We start from the raw sequence: 17626 nt of genomic DNA, 5'->3' as shown, positions 1-17626 counted from the left end.
CTGAACACCTCGATGTTTCCCATTTGGATCCAGTCTTTTGTACTTACGTTATGAGATGTAGACTTTTCATTTTATTTGTCTTCGTACATTATAACAATACTTAATGCTGTGAGGCCCTTTAAGTTTTCCAGCAGATGATTTAATTGTTTTTTATTTATTTATAGTTTCTACAGTGAGAGAGAGACTGGGGGAACCATCGGGACTTTAGGGCATCATCGCTGAATACAGGAATCCAGCATTTTTCCAAACCTTAATGCATGAATAAAGTTGAAAAATAAGAGTAGTTGTCATCATTCACATTGTAAAAAAACAATTTTCCTAGAAGGAAAATGGAACTGCTTTTGAGTGAGGGAAGAAAGGATTTTTTCCTCCTTGATTGGTCCATCTTTGTTTAGCAGTGTGGTATTAGTAAAATTGCCAGACTAAGGTTCTTAGGAAGGCAGACTCAGGCTCTGACAGGGGTTTGTTTTTCTTCAGGTGTCAACATGAACACACAACAGCTCCTCCCCAGATGTCAGGGGTGTGTGTCAAAGAAGCCCACGGACCTTCAGACTGGACAGGAAGCTGTTAATCCTGCTGACAGACGCTCTCCCTGGACTCTCTGTGTCCGTCTGACAGACTCTGTTAGGCCTGACTGACACGACTTCCTGGCTCCTCCTGGATATTTACACAGTGTCCGTGTTTGTGCAGCAGAAAGGTGAAGGGAAACACATAAATACAAGGTCTTCTCTGTCACAGGTGTAAACCCAGACTGAGCAGGAGAACGACTGATGAGGAGTGGCAGCTCTATTGTATCATCTCCTGTGTCTGATTCACTGACTGACAGACTCACCGGAGGTCCCAGTTCTCCCTGTTTTCCTGGAGGGCCTGTACTTCCTGGAGCCCCGGGGGCTCCTGGAGTTCCCTGAAGAGACACAGGCAGATACGAAGGAAGAATCAGAATCAGAATCAGTCAACCTCATTAACCAAAAGTGGTGAAATACACTTGATAAACACATGGTGGGTTTCAATTTTTTTGACTGGTGGTGTGATTTCACTCTTTTTCCATGGCAGCCTTCCAATCAGTTCAGAATCACTCCAACAACCAAAGCATTTAATTTGATGCATGTATTCAGGACATGCAGACCCACAGTGATTTGCACTACTTCACACAGCAGTGGATGGAACCAGACAGCTGCTCAATTAGTGGTGAAAGTAAGTAAAGTAAACTCTACAAGTCAAAACTGTTTATACTGTAACTAAATTTTCATAATCAACATGTCTCTTTACAATCAGCATGTAAACAAATGAACGAACGAACGAACGAACGAACGAACGAACGAACGAACGAACGAACGAACGAACGAACGAACGAACGAACGAACGAACATCAGCTTTACAGCTTCAGGTGCTTGATTCTTCACTGGAATGTGTGTTAAAAAGACAAGTGGACAGTGGCCACACAGTAAGTGTTTGTTTGTATTATCTGTAATCAACTGAAAACACCTTTGGCTGACATTGCATTCACATTCCCAAAGCTTCCTAAAAATCCATAATTATCTCCTAAAGTCACAGCGCCAATTAAAATCGACCTTCGAGTGTCCAGCAGGAAAGCCAGAAGCAGGACATCAAACTGCAACTGTGTTCAGTTCAGCTGCCAGAAATCCTCATCTTTCTGATGTCTCCTTCAACAAACTCATGTACAGCACAGATTAACACTGTCAAGATCTCATAATCACTTACGATAGTTCCTGTGGGGCCCTCTCTGCCCGGTGGGCCGTCCTTGCCTGGCATTCCCTGTGAAGTAGCAATACATACGTATGTTGGAACATAAAATGTTGCTCATCATGATGCAGTTTTCTACATGTGACATGGAACTCTTATGGTATGTACCGGGACATATTTATTTCAGTTTTTAAATTCTTATTATTTCAGTGGCTTTTCTTTGATTTAATTGTCACGTTTTGAAATGTGTAGAATAAAAACTATAATTATAGGAGAAGTAGTAGTAGTAGTAGTAGCAGTTGTAGAAATAACATCAGTGCCAGCAGTAGTAGTGGAGCAAGTAGAAGCAGTGGTTATACTGTATATCCAGTAGTGTAGGTTAAGATAGGCTCATGGGTGTCATCTAAGTATAAATATATACGGTATATAAGTGCATAAATAAATAATATAAAATAATGTATAACAGCTGTATAGTAGAAATGTTGCTGGTAGCCGTGTAACCTTGCCAGTTCATGAAACACATGTCTGATGTAGGTTGCTATAAGCTAGCCATTGTGCTTAAATGATCCTCTATGGGGCGCTGGGTGACAGCAGACTGTGGTGAGCCGCCTTGGTGACCGATGAGGACATATATTCTGTTTCCAGACAGAAAGTAAATGGCAGCAGAGAAAAAGACGGAGGCCTCCCACACATCACTCCTCCACCCACCTCAAAGTCAAGGGCTTGATTAACTGTCTCATCGAGTCGGGTCTGGCTGAGCTCAGTTACATCAACTTACAGTGGTGAGGTGATAGAGTAGGTTAAATAGTAGCCATAGCTGTTGTAGTAGTTGGTACAGAAACAGAAGTAAGGGTAAAAGTAGTATTAGCAGTAATGGTGGTATTTCTAGTAAAAGTATGTATCAGTATCAGTGTAGTATTGGATACACTAGTGGCAGCAGCAGTAGTAACATGAGCAGTATTTACAGAAGAGGACATGTTAGTATTTAATGTATTACATGTGTTACATCTGATGTATGACATTATATTAGTATAAGTAATTTTAGTACAAGCAATGTCAGTCATAGCAGGATTTAAAATGCCCAGTGGAGTTTTCTTAAACAAACAAAAGTTACTTTAACCTTCAGTATTACATACAGAAACACTCTGTGTGTATCCTTGAGATCTAACATGTCGAGTACATTTCCTTCCTCATAAAACATTTGCAAAGCTGATTTTAAAGTGTTTATGTTTATCAAATCCAGCATTGTTTATACCCATGGTAACTGGCTTGCAGTCATGTTGTTCCCTGCCTTAGCTGGGGCTTTGCAGCTCATTACAGCAGCCTGTTGATCAGTGGAACAGTGTAACACCACTGACAGGACTGTGTACTCTGTGAACAGCAGCATAATACTACAAGAGGTCAAAAACTCCACAGGGAACCTTAAACAGAGGCTGTAATAGTAGAAGTATCTATAGTAACCAGTTTAGTACTACTCTGTGTAGTTTTTTATTATATTATATACTTATTATATACTTGCAGTGTTAACAGTTGGTGTAGTATTAGTATCAGCAGTGGTATTTCTACTAGTATTAACAGTATATAATACAGTGCTAATACAGTTTGACTCACCCTTTGTCCTGAGGGTCCCTCTCTGCCTTGAGCTCCGGCTCTACCTGGAACTCCCTGAAACACCGGGAGGAGATCAGGGGTCACTGCAGGTCACATTCGCACTGGTTCTATATCTTCATAGACGCATTTAACAACAGCTAAAGTTTTCTACTTATTATTGTGTAGGTAACACTTAACAGTACTTTCCACTTCCTCAATACACCTCCAACATAATATGTGGCCCCTGACTTTATATTTTACTCTGCTTTAATAAACTGTGCTGTTGCATAAACACTCTGTCTGGAGCAGCATAGTATCACAAACTCAGGGAAGAGAAATAGATTTGAACCACAGAATTCAACCTTTTGCAAATGGCATCATTATTCAAAATTTGACAACTGTTTGCTTCCAAAAGGTCACAATAGTCCCAGTCATTTACAGCATTGAAGTAATTACTTGTGGGAGGCTCTTTCCAAGCTACAGACCTGTCTGGAAACGGCACACTGCCCGGTGCTTTATCAATAACAAAGTTAATTAATTTGCAATTCTGTCCGAAACTCTTAAAAACAGAGGAAAATACAATTCCACAGCATGACATGAACCCAGACAAGGTGAAAAGCTGTGTTATATAATAAACAGAATGAAATTCAATCATAATAAAAAGTGTGGTAGCCATTCGGTCCTGATTGTGTAAAATGATGCAGTTCTTAATAACATAAGCTTGACCAGATGACAAGTCATGATTATATGTACAAGAAGAAATATTCAGACACAGCACAAACGTTTTCAGATTAATTGTAATTTATAGAAACATTACTCTAATCTCAAATAAAAGTTTGTCTCACCACCTCTGGTCCAAAAAGTGACTGTGCACGTCAGGTAAAAGTCCGGCACTAGATTCCAGTTGTGTTTGCAGTTTTTACCTGTGCTCCTTGTTGTCCGGCGTCACCTTTCTGCCCTCTCTCTCCTGGTGCACCCTGCAGGTAGAAATAATCCAAATTAAATTCAGTTTTTCAATGTTTCTGTGTCTGTTTCTAACTTCTGATATTCAGCACATCTGAATATGAGAAACCTATCTAACAGTAGATATAATTTACTGTGTAATATATTGTTGATTAAGACTGTTTCTTACTGGGGGTCCAATGATGGAGCGTCCACTGGGTCCTTGTGGCCCTGGGGGTCCCTGAGGTCCTGGTACACCTGTATCGCCTACTGGACCAGTCGGCCCCTGTAGAGAGAGACACAGAAATGCAGAGTTTTAAAGACAGACTGTAGGTTGACATGAGGATTCTGGCCTATAACACACACTGCTCCACACAGGGACTGGTCATGTGGTTAGGTCCTTCTGTGGTTCAGTGTCTATTGACATCCAATAAGGAAAGGCAGGTAGTCGGCAACTGGTTGAAAAAGCGTTTATCATAGTCTTTGATGGCGAATAAAAAAATTCAGATTAGGGATGAAATAACTTGACTTAGCCAGTTATGGCAGTATATTCAAGAGTAGGTGTCTAAATGTCTGTGTGTATATCTTGTAGTATTTCAGTTTACTTCAACACACCATATCCATAGAAAGAAATTCATTTGATTGGCATAATTGCACATCAGGACACCTCAAACGGTTTCAGTAAACACACTGTTTTAAATAGGACTCAAATCAACCCGGCCTTCAATACATTTGCCTCACAGTACGTTAATGACAGGGTGAAGTGACAGCTCAGTACGTAATCATACACAAGGTGAAATCCATATGTTTTTCTATCTGTACACTTGTGTGCACATTGTGGTTTGGAAGCGATGGCTATTACAGAAAGAAAATGAAAGGTTATGGTTAAATCGCTATTGGCTAAGATCAGATATAAGTCGGATAAACCACAGGCGGGCTTCAGCAGTGACACATAAACGATATAAAAGGTGCTGTGAAGTATTAGTATTGTTTCTACAGTCATTCAGTTTAATACATACTCCAGGACCGATTTAGAATTTAGGTCAAAACGCTGTAGCTGCCTCAAACAAACTAACAGCTGACCACAAATGAGACGCAAGTATTACTAATGTCCATGATTATGAACCCATGTGCGTTTCAAAATGGATAATATATATTTTTCTTTTTTGATAATTACCAGTTATGAGAAGACACACATAGCGAGCTGTAAAAGCCCATAAAAATATAATGGATTAAAAGGTCAGCCCCTCTCGAGTACGCTCTCACACTCCATCAAGATGTCTTCGGTAATTGGCCATGGTATAAGCGCTTGCAGAGTCTCGATGTGAGATAATAATAACAGACTTTGAAGGAAGGAAGCCTCCACCTCCTCTGTGTGTATGTGTGTGTTCAGTAGAAATGTCGGGGTGTGATTGGTAGCCAGCTGTGGGACATTCCAGGGGTCATTGGCTTTCACAGACATGCAGCAACGCGACACAGAAATGTTGAATTCATGAAGCTGCAGAAAGGCTCCCTGGGATCACAGACAGATTCATAAACATCCTAAAATCAGGGAGCCAGACCACAGTGCTGCCTCCAGCACTCACCCACTGAGGACAAGGGCAGTCCAAGTCTGATAACGCTCTGGTGAGGAGGGGCTCGGGATGAATGAGAGCCTGAAGACTAAGTTCTATAAAAGGTCTGAACTTGCCAAGGTAACTGAAAAATGACCATCTGTCTGTTCTACTGCAGGTTTAACATCCTGATTTCACCGATTTATCACATCAAATCGGTGGCTTTTACTCCTGGGCCCTAAAATAGCCGTCCTGGCCTGCTGGCAAACCACGGTCTAATTTGCTTCTCACTTTAGCTGGTCATTCCAAGTGTCTTGAATCCAGTTAAAATCCAGATACAATTTAACACAAATAATAATTATAAATCTTTACAAATAATCACACGTATGCATCTCAAAACATTTGACTGATTGCAGTCCATCTTAGTTTGGTCAGCCACACTCACTCACAAAAAAACCCCTGAAGAAGAATAACTTTTTGCTCTTCGGGGCGTTCAGTTACAACAACAGCAATTTCATTCTATTCAGCTATAGTAATAATGCACGCATACGCATAAACTACCACAAACACGGATAGGCTACAAGTAAAATGAACATTTTATCATCTTGTCACCCATAAAGGTAAATGCTCTCTCGACCACACACATCATTCAGTGGCTGTACTGATCAGGGATCAGAGTAACGCAGCAGCATGTCATGGTGTCTGTATGCGTATATTTCTTCCTGTCACTTTGTTTGTAACAAGATCTAATGATGGCTGATTTCAGTGTAACAGTAATTGCTAGAATCAGTACAATTAGTTAATAGTTGATTAGTTTAGTAAATGTTAGTGTGAAGGGGAACAGACACATCTCTTACTGACATAGTCACAGTTGGGACGAGTAAAAATAATGTATACATCTTATACTATCTTACGACTTTTCAACATCTGGCTAGAATGCATCTCAAAGCTCCTCCCCAAGGTGGTACCTCCCCCCAGGGAGGTGTCGGAAGTCAGATTTAATTCTGTTCTGAATATTTCTCTCCCCAGTTGTATAGCGATTCAAGATGCATAACTAAGCAAAGTGTAATTAATTAACCAGTAGGACAGGATATTAGGTTAAAATGTGCTACATGACTATAACTTTATAGTGATTCATTATTTTCTTAATGCGTTTATAAAACAATTTAAGCTTCATATTCAATTTTCCGCTGTAACAGGATGCACGCCTCGACATGGCATATCTAAAGACTGTCTAGCACTATCTGTGCAAACCTGATCCAGGCTCATAGAGCTAAATACCAAGGTTCACTATTATCACAGTTGTGAGATCAGAGATCACACTAGGACGGGTATTTCAGATGGGTTTGAACGTTGCAATTTCATCACATCATAAACAGGAAGCGGCGGTGAGCGTTCGTTTTATGGTTTAACAGAGTTTAAATAACATCTCTAACTTTGCCCCAAGGCAAGTTGAGTCTCATCTGCGTCTTTTTCAGATGATGAATAAAATAATAAACTTTACAGAGAAAGGAAATTAAGTCTTCATTACTGTTAAGGAAATTCTTATCATCGGTGGTGAAGAAAGAGCGCTGGAGTCCAGGATGTCTTATGATGAGGATGTTTATTGATGCTTGATCAAGGAGAAAGGAGGAATCATCATTACAGGCTTCTGTGCATGATGTCACCTCAATTCTGAAGCAGAAACCCCTGGGAAAAGTCTTTATACACTTAGAGAGATTACTATAGATAGCTTACACTCCTTAATTGGTTATATATCTAGAATAAGAGGGAGAAGAGGAATGTGTGAATACACTATTGGTTCATTAACCATAAACAAGGAAACAAAACTATACACACCCAAGTGCTGATTCTTAGAACACCCAGCCACTTGTTACCGACCATTAAAGTTCTTCCGTTATCACTTGTGGCACCAGCAGCATCAGCATCAAACCACAGCTGCGTCTGCAGGAGCTGCGTCTGCAGGAGCCGCCTCAGCGTCTCAAGGCCTGTAAGATTTAGTGCAGCAGCTGTGGCTCAGAGACCTCAGGCCTCACACTGACCTCTCACCCTGATTCAGTCATTCATTAGCTGGACAAGAGAAACATTTCTTAACAATTACTTTGACATAAAGCTGGAAATGGTTTCTATAATTGGCAGACAAATCTGGTGAACATCTCTGCTTTCAAATTCACACAATACTTTTAAAGTATCACGCATCCATATATAGACAATCCTGTGGCTGCTGCATGTTGCGTTCCAGCCACAAACCAACTACCACTGAGCTCTCAGAGACTACAACTGAAACAATACAATTTGCTTTGACTTCTTATTCATGCAACCATTTATCCCATAATGCTGCAATAATGTAATGCTTCAGATCAAATTTAGGTGCAAAGAAAAAGAAGAAGGAATGTAAAAATACATCAAGTTAAACAAAATACCGACAATCCATTTGAGGAAGGAAACTAAAGAAAAGCAGTAGATCATCGCCTCAGGGTGCTGCATCCAGTATGACCTCCCTTCACTCAGCAGCTTGTTTGATCAACTTGTCAATGACCCTCTCTATATTTTACAAGGCTTGACAATCATAATCCTGAAAACGCGGATAAAGAAAAACACATTCTGCAATACTGACTTTTAAAAAAGTTAATCATCATCAACTTAGCTCCCATGTATGTAGAGGTTTAGACGTTCCACCACATCTCTACTAGTGATATTGTGAGACTGAGAGAAACTGCTGCTCATATTCAAGTATTTCTTCAGTTCTTCGCCCATGTGAACTCAAGAGAAGAAAAAGCAATCAAACACAATAAATGACAAAGCACCAAAACCATCAAATAAATCCTGCCAACCCACAGGGTCATAACTTAATTCAATTCAATTTTATTTGTATAGCACCAAATCATAATATACGTACATTATGTCACAGCACTTTACAGGGTAAGGTTGAGACCTTACTTTCTTATAGAGAGCAACTAAAGTTTTCCGTTATTTTTCTGCTTTGTAAAACCACTCTCATTATGGTGATTGTAAACACAGGAATACATCCACCGTCGCTAAGCTTGCCTGAAGCTTCCTCGTTGTCAGCTATGAAAGGCTTATGATCATATCTGATTTCCTGAGACTCCATTTCATCTGCATGTAGGACGTAACACTCTGATAGCGTTACAAGATGGATTGATGATGACAGAATATGTCATAAAGGTTTTAGTGGCAGAATATGTCGCTTCAGTTGTACAGTGAAACAACCAACCAACTTTACTATCAGAATTCTGCTGACACCTTTAAATGCTCTAGCGTACTTGACAAAGCACAGATAACTTATCACAACTCGGTTTAAAAACACAGCTCTCATACATGTATATTGCTGTATGAATACTAAAAAACAAAACAAAAATCAAACATCCATGTGTTTGTATATTTGAGAAAAAGGTTGCAAAAATCCAATGAAGATTGAAAACATTTTTTTTCTAAATAATCTATGAGGTGTTTAGTGTACAGTGATGAAATTATGGCAGTATGCTTGTGTGTTTTCCTGCTAACACTTCCTTACCACTTCCTGTTGCTAGTTGGCCAGGACATACAGAAAAACAGATGCAGAGAAGCCTTGAAGAGAAAACACCAACAGCAGCAACAGAATAGAGTGCAGGTTTATATTTATGATTTAGAACTACAAACGACAATATCAACAATCAAGACCGCTCCAGGTGCCAGAGAAATACAGCAATGGGGTGACAGCAGTTGGGGGCAAATAATCATTAAACCGAGACTGTTATAAAAGACGCAGAGAGTTTTTACTTTAAAATGTCTTTGAACATTTATGAAGAACCAAGTTTGATCATGGATGTGAGATACAGCAAAGGAATCCGAGAGGACAGAGGAGAGAGAGTGGAGAGACTGGTCGACATCTATGATGGACAGAACACTTCCACGGAGCATCACATTTATCTTTCCACACAGGACAGAGGTACGGTATTAAAATACTGTAGAAATAAGTGTGTGTGTGTGTGTGTGTGTGTGGGTGTTCAAATTCGGGGTTTAGCTGTAAATTATATTTGGAGATAAGATTGTGGTAATATTGATGAAATTATCAGAGTATTCTTACTTTAGTTGAGTTTACCTAAAAACTGTGAAGTACATTTGACACTTTTTATATACTGGACAATTGCACAGTTCACCTGCACATTGGGCAAATATACATTTCAGCATTTTGATACTGTTTTTAATGAGTGGCCCCATACTGTGTCCTTTATGTATCCTACTGTAATCTTGTTCTCGAGTCTGTTGAATATTCACAGTGATAAAAAGTCATTTCAGTAGTGTTTTACAGTTGTGATTTTTAAAAAAATTATATCTATGTTTCATCTTGTGTTGAATTGAATTTTATGTTATTTGATAGTCACATTGCAGTTCAACATGAAACTCATTTGATGCACAGAGCGTTTATCGCTGTGGCTAATTTCAAACTATTAAATGTAAAATGATTCCTTGTGCACTAACTGCTAACACAGTGCACTGTTGGCACATAAAGTTCGCTTGCTCTCGGCTCACATAGTAATGCTCTCACCTCTAACATCAGACGTCTTTGCTCTTGTCTGTTCAGATGATCCGAGCTAAAGGAAGAAAAACCTCACCAGCTTCTTCAAACATGTTTAATCAAAATGTGTTCTCTATGTACCCTGACTGTGTAGGAGCACACACTCAAAAGCCTCCTCCAGCTGTCCAACGAAACCCTTTCAGAGCTGCTGCACTGATCCTGGGTCTACTGTGTATCCTGCTATTAGGGGGGTGTATTGTCCTGTCCAAGCTCTGTGAGGACCTCACCTTTATTTTCACGTTGTATCTTGAGTCAGCTTGATCAGTTGGGTGTATTTTACATTACTGCTGTCTCTTTTTTGCTGTGTTTTTTTTTTTTTTTTTTTTTACCAGATATGCAAATCATTGAGGAAAAAAACATAGTTGATGCCATTAATAACGAGCTGCAGGTCAGGTTGGACACCATGCTCAAAGAAACCTGCCAGGCACAGGGGAATAAGACAGGTGAGGAAGGTTTTAAAAGAAACGTCAGACTTTAAGTCTTATTCATTTTTACCATTAAATGATTTGAAATCTGTCACTAAAATACCTGATTGGCAATAAGTTGCAGGATGGAAGCGGTTTCGATGCAGTTGTTACTACAAATCCACTGACATGAAAAACTGGAATGACAGCAGGGAGGACTGTCAGAGCATAGGAGCTGATCTGGTGATAATAAACAGCAAAGAAGAGCAGGTGAGTGTCTCTTAGTTAATTCCAGCCATTAACCACGGCTCTGTGATGTTTACATGAGAGGTTATTAAGCATTAAACAGAGGCTTGTAAAATCCAGAGGAAATAAACAGCCACTGCAAGGGGTTCATATGTTTGTTTGTGCTTTGATGTGTAAGTCTGTGCATGTGCAATATGTCAGTGTTTTTGTGCAGGAGCTTGTATTTTAATTGAATGTGATATGTTTTTTGTACATGTACACACTGTGTGTGTGTGTGTGTGTGTGTGTGTGTGTGTGTGTGTGTGTGTGTGCCAGTGTGATTGTATGTGTATTTGTATGTAGTGCTTTTGTCAATTCTCAGAGATTTTCAAAGGACACAAATGGAGACAAAGCTCTTTGTATCTGAGTATTTCTGTCTGTGACGCTGCATACTTTTACTTCAGGACATTTCAGGAGATCATTTTGTCCTTGTTACTCCACTTCAATTATCTGATGTTATGAGTGAGACTGCAGATTGAGATTTACCACACAATAAATGCACAAGCTCGTAAAATGATGCTGATGTCCAGTAAAAATATCCACAAATGTACTTCTTCTGATACTTCAATACATTTTACAAACACTTTGAATTAGTCCATTATTAGATTCATTAGAAGTTTAGTAAGGCCAGAGAGGCTTTAGGAACTCAGGTGAAATAGTGTACGGAGCAACAAAGTGCAGGACACAGTGGATGTATCTGATTTTCTTAATCTCATAACTTGCTAACACACAATATACAGTATGTACCTCTGTTTAGAGTAAATAGAGAAACTAAAAATCAGCAAAATCAAAATCTTTGACTTGTGTAGTGATACTTCAGCCTCTTGCGGCCAAAAAAGGTATTACAAAAACACTTAAAATCCAGATTGAAAAAAATGCCTCTCAGTGCTTCTGTATGTGACTTTTGTTTTTTAATTGTTAACATGGGGCTTCAGAGGAACATATTTATCACAGCAATGCCAGTGTTTGTTGTCCTTGACTAATAAAAGTACTTCTCATTGTGGTATTTCTCATTTGTATGTCATCATGGAGGATTTCTTTTCTTCAGAGACGGTCAAAACATGAAACATACATTTACAACCAGAGAAACACCAGTGTGTGAACAGAGGAATAATTATCTGCTGTTTTGACAAATTGTCAGGAATTTGTCATGAAGATGAACGAACACGGAGCTTCATGGATCGGTCTGCAGTCAGAGAAAATAAAGGTGTGGCCGGAGAAATGGCAATGGAAGTGGGTTGATGGATCACTACCAGAATATCGGTGAGTAATTCATATTTTTTATCAAGTATTATGTTTTCAAATTCACGGGAATATTTTGACTGAATTAAATCAGCACTCAGACTCCAGATAAGTGACCAATTCAACCCACGTTTTTAAATCAAACCAAAACAGCAGTGATGTGTGTGGTGTGCAGCTGTTGGGCTCAGATGAACATTACTTTGCTTTTAATGCGTACACTTTTTATTTTTTCTGAATCACTATGTAATGTAAATCTGAAGAATTGAATTTCAAAGGATTTATGTCGCCACATTCTGAACATGAATTCTATATTTAAGAGGTCAAAGGTTGAAGGTGCTGTGCTAGGCTCCCGACAGCTCAGGATAATGAAGTCGCAGTCTACTGTCCCACCACATGAGGGCATCAACATGTTCATATTAATCCTCCTCTAGGCTGCCGTCTTCACTGCAAGCACAACATGGTGAAAGCAAACAAACAAACGGAAGATAAATAAACAAGATGTTCAAAGTAAAAAAACTACTTTGGAATTAAAACAATCTAATTTTAATTTCAGAAGCTCTTCTGTAGCGTACACACCAGCTGAAAGACAATAAAAACTAAATATGAAGCTCAATTGGAGAGACAGTCCAGAATTCACTTTGTTATGAGTTTCCAAGCACAACACCTGCATGAATGATCTCATAGCAACAATCCATTGTGTTTGTGGCTTTTAACCATAACAATGTGTTTCTTGTTCAGAGCCTGGCAGGTAGGAGTGGACGTAATCCCTGTTGACAGGTCCACAGCCTATATGGACGTCCAAGGATGGATGCGCGCGAAGAACGGATCCAAACAATGGATCTGTGAGAAACAGATCTGAGATCTGAGAGTTTCCTGGTGATCTTGCAGTCTTGTGCCATGTAACTGTGATGTAATGAATCTGGTCAAAGATCCTCTCTGCATGTAATTTCCCTGATCTCCCCCTCCCTTAAAAGCTACTGTACACAATAAAAGCAAACATGAGATAATGAGGTGTACTGCATTATTCACAAGTGCAAAATGATCCTGACATTACAAAATAACATGTTAGAAGAAACAGATATACTGTAGACTCTCTGCTCTTCTCAGAGCTTTAACAGTAATGAAACTAAATACAAACAGTTTGTCCCAAGACTACAGCTAGAGGAAAGGTCATAAAGTGTCTGAAGAGAACAAGGTTCATCCACTGTGCATGAAAGAGCTTGTTCATGAACATGTTCATGGCAATCTGCCCTACGTTAGTGAGAGTAAGTTGTTGTTAAACCATGGATTGACAGATGGATGGTCTAATACCTTGATCCAAAGCAAGATATCGATATCTGCTTTAACTGATCAAGTGTCAAACCTAACTTCATCAAACAGTTTCTCTGTAAAGCAACTTAAAAATAATGAGAGAGAAGCATTTCCTGTTCTGGACAAACTCATTCATTCGTTGTGTGTGTGTGGGAGTATGTAAGTGTGTATGGGTGTGTGGGCCAGTGTGAGTGTCAGTATCTGTGTGTACGTGGGGCGTCTGTTAACAACACATGCTGGTGTTGTTGCTGAGAGAAAACCTTGTATCTTTAAACTCATTTATTGTCAGTTTTACTTCCACGTATTAATAGTTTGTCTAAATGGTTCCATGAATCCAAAGACTGGAAATTGCTGAAGTATAGAAAACCACCAAACTGGAGGTGCAAGGTTTTTATTTTTAGCTAACAGTCAAATGAGAGAAGGGTGTGTGTGTGTTAGTGTCTTGTTGCTACTTCCTCAATGTTCTCTAAGGCAGCTGGAAAGAAACCCTGACAGCAGCATACGTATATTCCTGTACATTATTGAATTTATATCTAGCAAGAGGATAGTATATTAGAGCATATTACAGTTTCACAGCAGCATCGTAACGAATCAACACAGTGCAGTAACAGTAAGTGAAGTGCAGCTACTGTTCAATTGTCTCAGTCTCCTCAAGATGTCCTCAGACATTTATGCCATACCAGATTTATCAAAGAAGGTGAGGTACAACAGAAAGGTGCAGGAAGACGGAGCAGAGATGGAGGAAAGGGAGGTGGATATCTACGAGAGTGCAGAATGTATCAGAGATGATCCCACTGATTTCCAGTCACAGGATGGAGGTAAGTGAAAAATAACCACAAATCAATAATATAAATAATAATGCTTACTAGTCTGTGTGTGGGTGTCCTGTTAAATCCTTTTTGACATTTTGTTTGCTGACAAAATGTACAGTACCAGGCCACTCTGGGTAGAGGACTGAGCTTTATAAGGCATTCTGGCTTTAAGACAGAGAACAGCAGCAAACCACGAAGAGCAGCCACATGACAGGAAGAAGAGAAGTCTAGCATGACAGGGTCTGTTGGGTTTCATTAGCAATACAGAGTCAAGGCAAAGAGATACAGGGGGGTGACATAAGGCAACATGTGTATTCAAGTACTATGTTTAAAATCTGTCAGATCCCTGATTCCTAATGTCCCTGCAAGACTCTGTTATTAAGTTGTGTACAGATGCCACCACAACCACAGATCTCAACAATGATGCTAGTGGGTAAAATGTAATTATAACAGTGGAGAATGATGGGTAATGAGAACTATGACAACAACACCCATGTCGCTCTCTGTTAATAAACCTGCTCTGTGTGCTTTGCTTCTGTAGGACCACACACTCAGAACCATGCACCAGTCCAAGAGAGGCCTTTCAGAGCTGCTGCATTGTGTCTTGGAGTGCTGAGCCTGCTGGTGACAGCTGGGATCATCATCCTGTCCATATGTTGTAAGATAAAATACAAATACCTCTGAGAAACTACTTAGCAGCAAATTCTGAACCAGTTCACACAATGCATTTTTGTGACAACTTGGTACAGCTACTGTAGGTCTATGAAGCAAACTGAATGTTGCTAATTTACAAAAAAGTAGTTCCCAGTGTTTCGTAACCCTATCTAATGCAACACGGTGTTTGTAACAAAAACTTAATACACTTTATACAGATACGACCTGCTGTGGTATCCACACACGGTGTGTAGCATTGCACTAAGATATTGAACCGGAGATTGGACACATGTAAAAAAAAAGGAAGGAAAGAAAGAAGTATAGACTGTTATTGTGATAAGTAAAGTACAACAGTGTTACAGTGTGCTACTGCTAAAAGTCTGACTGCTGTCAGGATGAAATGAATGGGAGGCAGATTGGTTTGTATTTGAACCTGTTGAAAAACAGAATTACATGATACTGTTGATTTCCCTTTTGGTTCTCGTACATATTCATGTCATTTTAAAAATCTGTTAATCTATGTGAGTGAGATCAACACACAGGTGAAGGACAGTGGGTAACACATATAACTAAATTCAAGTTTGTATTCCAAGTGTAATGATATTTAATCACGCAAAAGAAGTAACTTCATTCTGCCCTCAGTGTAAGAGCAAGTTACAGGTCTGTTTCTTGTTCTCTCGTGTTGTCAGCAGATATGTTAGTCAACACTCAGATACAGACTATGGTAAAGCAGCTCGGGGACCAAATGGCAGGTAAGAAATGTTTTTGAACAAACAAGCAAAGACCAAAATATATTTTCATATTGTTGGCAAAAATAAGCTATGAAAGTTTTTTAAATGAACAAGCAAATACCATATTACACATGATCCAACGTCACACTCTTTATATTGTTTGTCTGTTTTATCTCTCGCAGTCAACTTCACTCAATTACAGAGCAGATATGAAACACTGAGTAATAATCACAGTCAGTTACAGGATGAAGTAAAGAAGCTGAATCAAATAATCGAAGGTGAGAAAAGTAACAAATACCAGTATTATACCAATTCACATGATTTCACTTAACCATGCCTCTACTTTTCCTTCTACTTTTTTTTATTGTGTTGGACTGTTTTTCTATGAGGATTTCTCTGTTAGAGACTATCACTTACACAAGCTACAAAACCTGAGTGAAAATCAATAGTACTTATAAAGTAAACGAGCTGAAAGTGAAAGGTGGCAGTCAGAAACTTAACAATGACATTACAAGTCTTATCAATGTTACTCTGACTGACCTGAATTCTGTCTTTAAAACACTTGTTTGACAATAAGTGAACGGCTGTCCTGAAGGATGGAAGAGATTTGGATGCAGTTGTTACTTTAAAACCACTGAGGTGAAAAGTTGGGATGACAGCAGGAAAGACTGTCAGGCCAGAGGAGCTGATCTGGTGATCATAAACAGCAGAGAGGAACAGGTCAGTGTGTTTGTTAATGTGTGTGTGATTGTACATGTAACAGCTAGTGATGTGTTACTTGTGTTTTTCACCTGCTGCCAGTCTGTGACCTGTTTCCTGTCTTGACTTGGATGGATTTATTTGCCTGGATAAACATCTATGTTAAGGAGTAGTTGTATTCATTAAACTGTATATATAATAAAAAATAAATTTCAGCTTATCCTTATTTAGATTTACTTGGTTCATTAATGAGTCTGTTTCTGCTAAAACTACTCTGTGTCTTCTTTATTTTCTCTGGTTCTCCTGGAGTTAGCAGCTGCTTGTTTTTACCTACCTGTGAGGACCTTCACCAGGAATGTAAAACACCAGCGAAGCAAGTTATGCTAATTGTGAATACATGAATACGCTAAGACTAATCAGTTGAAAACGACTTGAATGACAGAAATTTGCAGCTAAAACTCAACAATGACTACAACTGTGAGCAGCTGTAGTACAGAGTGGACAAAGATGAATCAATGATATTAGCATGTTTCATCTGAAGACCCTGAACAGATGAAGTGGAGGGAAATTATTACATAATGTGTGATGTGGCTTTATTGTTATAAGTGTTGACAGTGGCCAATCATATATGATCTTTCTTTTAGTGTAAAAATGTCTTATCTGAGAGAAAAGCACAGACTGGTTTTATTGTTTTGATGGAACTTGAAGACTTGAACAAATATGGATGAACATTGAAGAACCTGTATAACCAGAAGGTCCTCTGTTCTTTCATCTAGTGAAGTTGTTGTTAGAAGATATCAGAGAAATTACTGAACTCTCTACTGATTCATAGATTTCCAGATAAATAGAATCCAAAGGGGCAGAGAGATTGGAGAAAAAAAGAAATGCAATGACTTTAAATATTAATGAAAACAACTCTTAATGGCTGGAAGGCCTGAAAACATCTTTATTTTCCCTTTAAGACACATTTTAATGAAATGAAAAGTTAACTGTTAAATGTTGTTCTACAAGGTGACTTTACTACAACAGAATTATAAACAGAGAAATGATTTTTGTCTCTTGTCAACTGTCAGGAGTTTGTCACAAAGCTGAATAACAATGGAGAGTCCTGGATTGGTCT

General features: G+C 39.0%; 3 protein-coding genes across 9 annotated transcripts in view; 2 read left to right on the top strand and 1 right to left on the bottom strand.

Annotated features, from left to right (window-relative positions):
- LOC111665676 (collagen alpha-1(XIV) chain-like) overlaps positions 1–17626 on the bottom strand; it is a 167274-nt gene that overhangs the window by 12618 nt on the left and 137030 nt on the right. For all 4 annotated transcript variants that reach the window (XM_023420750.2, XM_023420751.2, XM_087177840.1 and 1 more), the window contains 5 exons: positions 4427–4522; positions 4218–4271; positions 3316–3369; positions 1723–1776; positions 833–904 (listed from right to left, as the gene is read on the bottom strand). In XM_023420750.2, the coding sequence (XP_023276518.1) occupies positions 833–904; positions 1723–1776; positions 3316–3369; positions 4218–4271; positions 4427–4522 (330 nt within the window). The remainder of the gene's footprint in view (positions 1–832; positions 905–1722; positions 1777–3315; positions 3370–4217; positions 4272–4426; positions 4523–17626) is intronic.
- On the top strand, positions 9181–13306 carry LOC111665687 (CD209 antigen-like protein D). Of its 2 annotated transcripts, none has more exons than XM_087177847.1 (6): positions 9181–9738; positions 10463–10582; positions 10701–10811; positions 10918–11042; positions 12199–12320; positions 13038–13306. In XM_087177847.1, exons 1-6 carry the CDS (start codon positions 9576–9578, stop codon positions 13156–13158), a joined length of 762 nt encoding a protein of 253 aa, XP_087033973.1. In that variant the 5' UTR covers positions 9181–9575; the 3' UTR covers positions 13159–13306. The 2 variants fall into 2 exon arrangements, with proteins under 2 accessions (XP_087033973.1, XP_023276530.1); XM_023420762.2 differs by having other exon boundaries at positions 9188–9738; positions 10912–11042.
- Positions 14025–17626, top strand: part of LOC147818289 (CD209 antigen-like protein C) — a 9357-nt gene continuing 5755 nt past the window's right edge. Inside the window, exons 1-5 of one of the 3 annotated variants that reach the window (XM_087177838.1) lie at positions 14025–14428; positions 14964–15080; positions 15769–15828; positions 15990–16085; positions 16385–17620. In XM_087177838.1, coding sequence (XP_087033964.1) covers positions 14266–14428; positions 14964–15080; positions 15769–15828; positions 15990–16085; positions 16385–16632 — 684 coding nt within the window. In that variant the 5' untranslated portion in view covers positions 14025–14265 and the 3' untranslated portion in view covers positions 16633–17620. Of the gene's footprint in view, positions 14429–14963; positions 15081–15768; positions 15829–15989; positions 16086–16384; positions 17621–17626 lie in introns of those variants that run through there. The other 2 variants (XM_087177835.1, XM_087177837.1) reach the window with 2 other exon arrangements.

This window comes from Seriola lalandi, unplaced genomic scaffold (assembly GCF_002814215.2).
Source record: "Seriola lalandi dorsalis isolate HSWRI2012SDOR001 ecotype SW California unplaced genomic scaffold, Sedor1 jcf7180002054657, whole genome shotgun sequence".
Lineage (NCBI taxonomy): Eukaryota > Metazoa > Chordata > Actinopteri > Carangiformes > Carangidae > Seriola > Seriola lalandi.
This window is presented reverse-complemented; position numbering and strand designations above follow the sequence as displayed.

Excerpts from the sequence above, each read along its gene's own strand:
- LOC111665687 (XM_023420762.2), top strand. The coding sequence starts at position 9,576 with ATGTCTTTGAACATTTATGAAGAACCAAGTTTGATCATGGATGTGAGA. Across the intron at positions 9,739-10,462 it reads TCTTTCCACACAGGACAGAG|GAGCACACACTCAAAAGCCT; the intron begins GTACGGTATTAA and ends CTGACTGTGTAG. Across the intron at positions 12,321-13,037 it reads GGATCACTACCAGAATATCG|AGCCTGGCAGGTAGGAGTGG; the intron begins GTGAGTAATTCA and ends TTTCTTGTTCAG.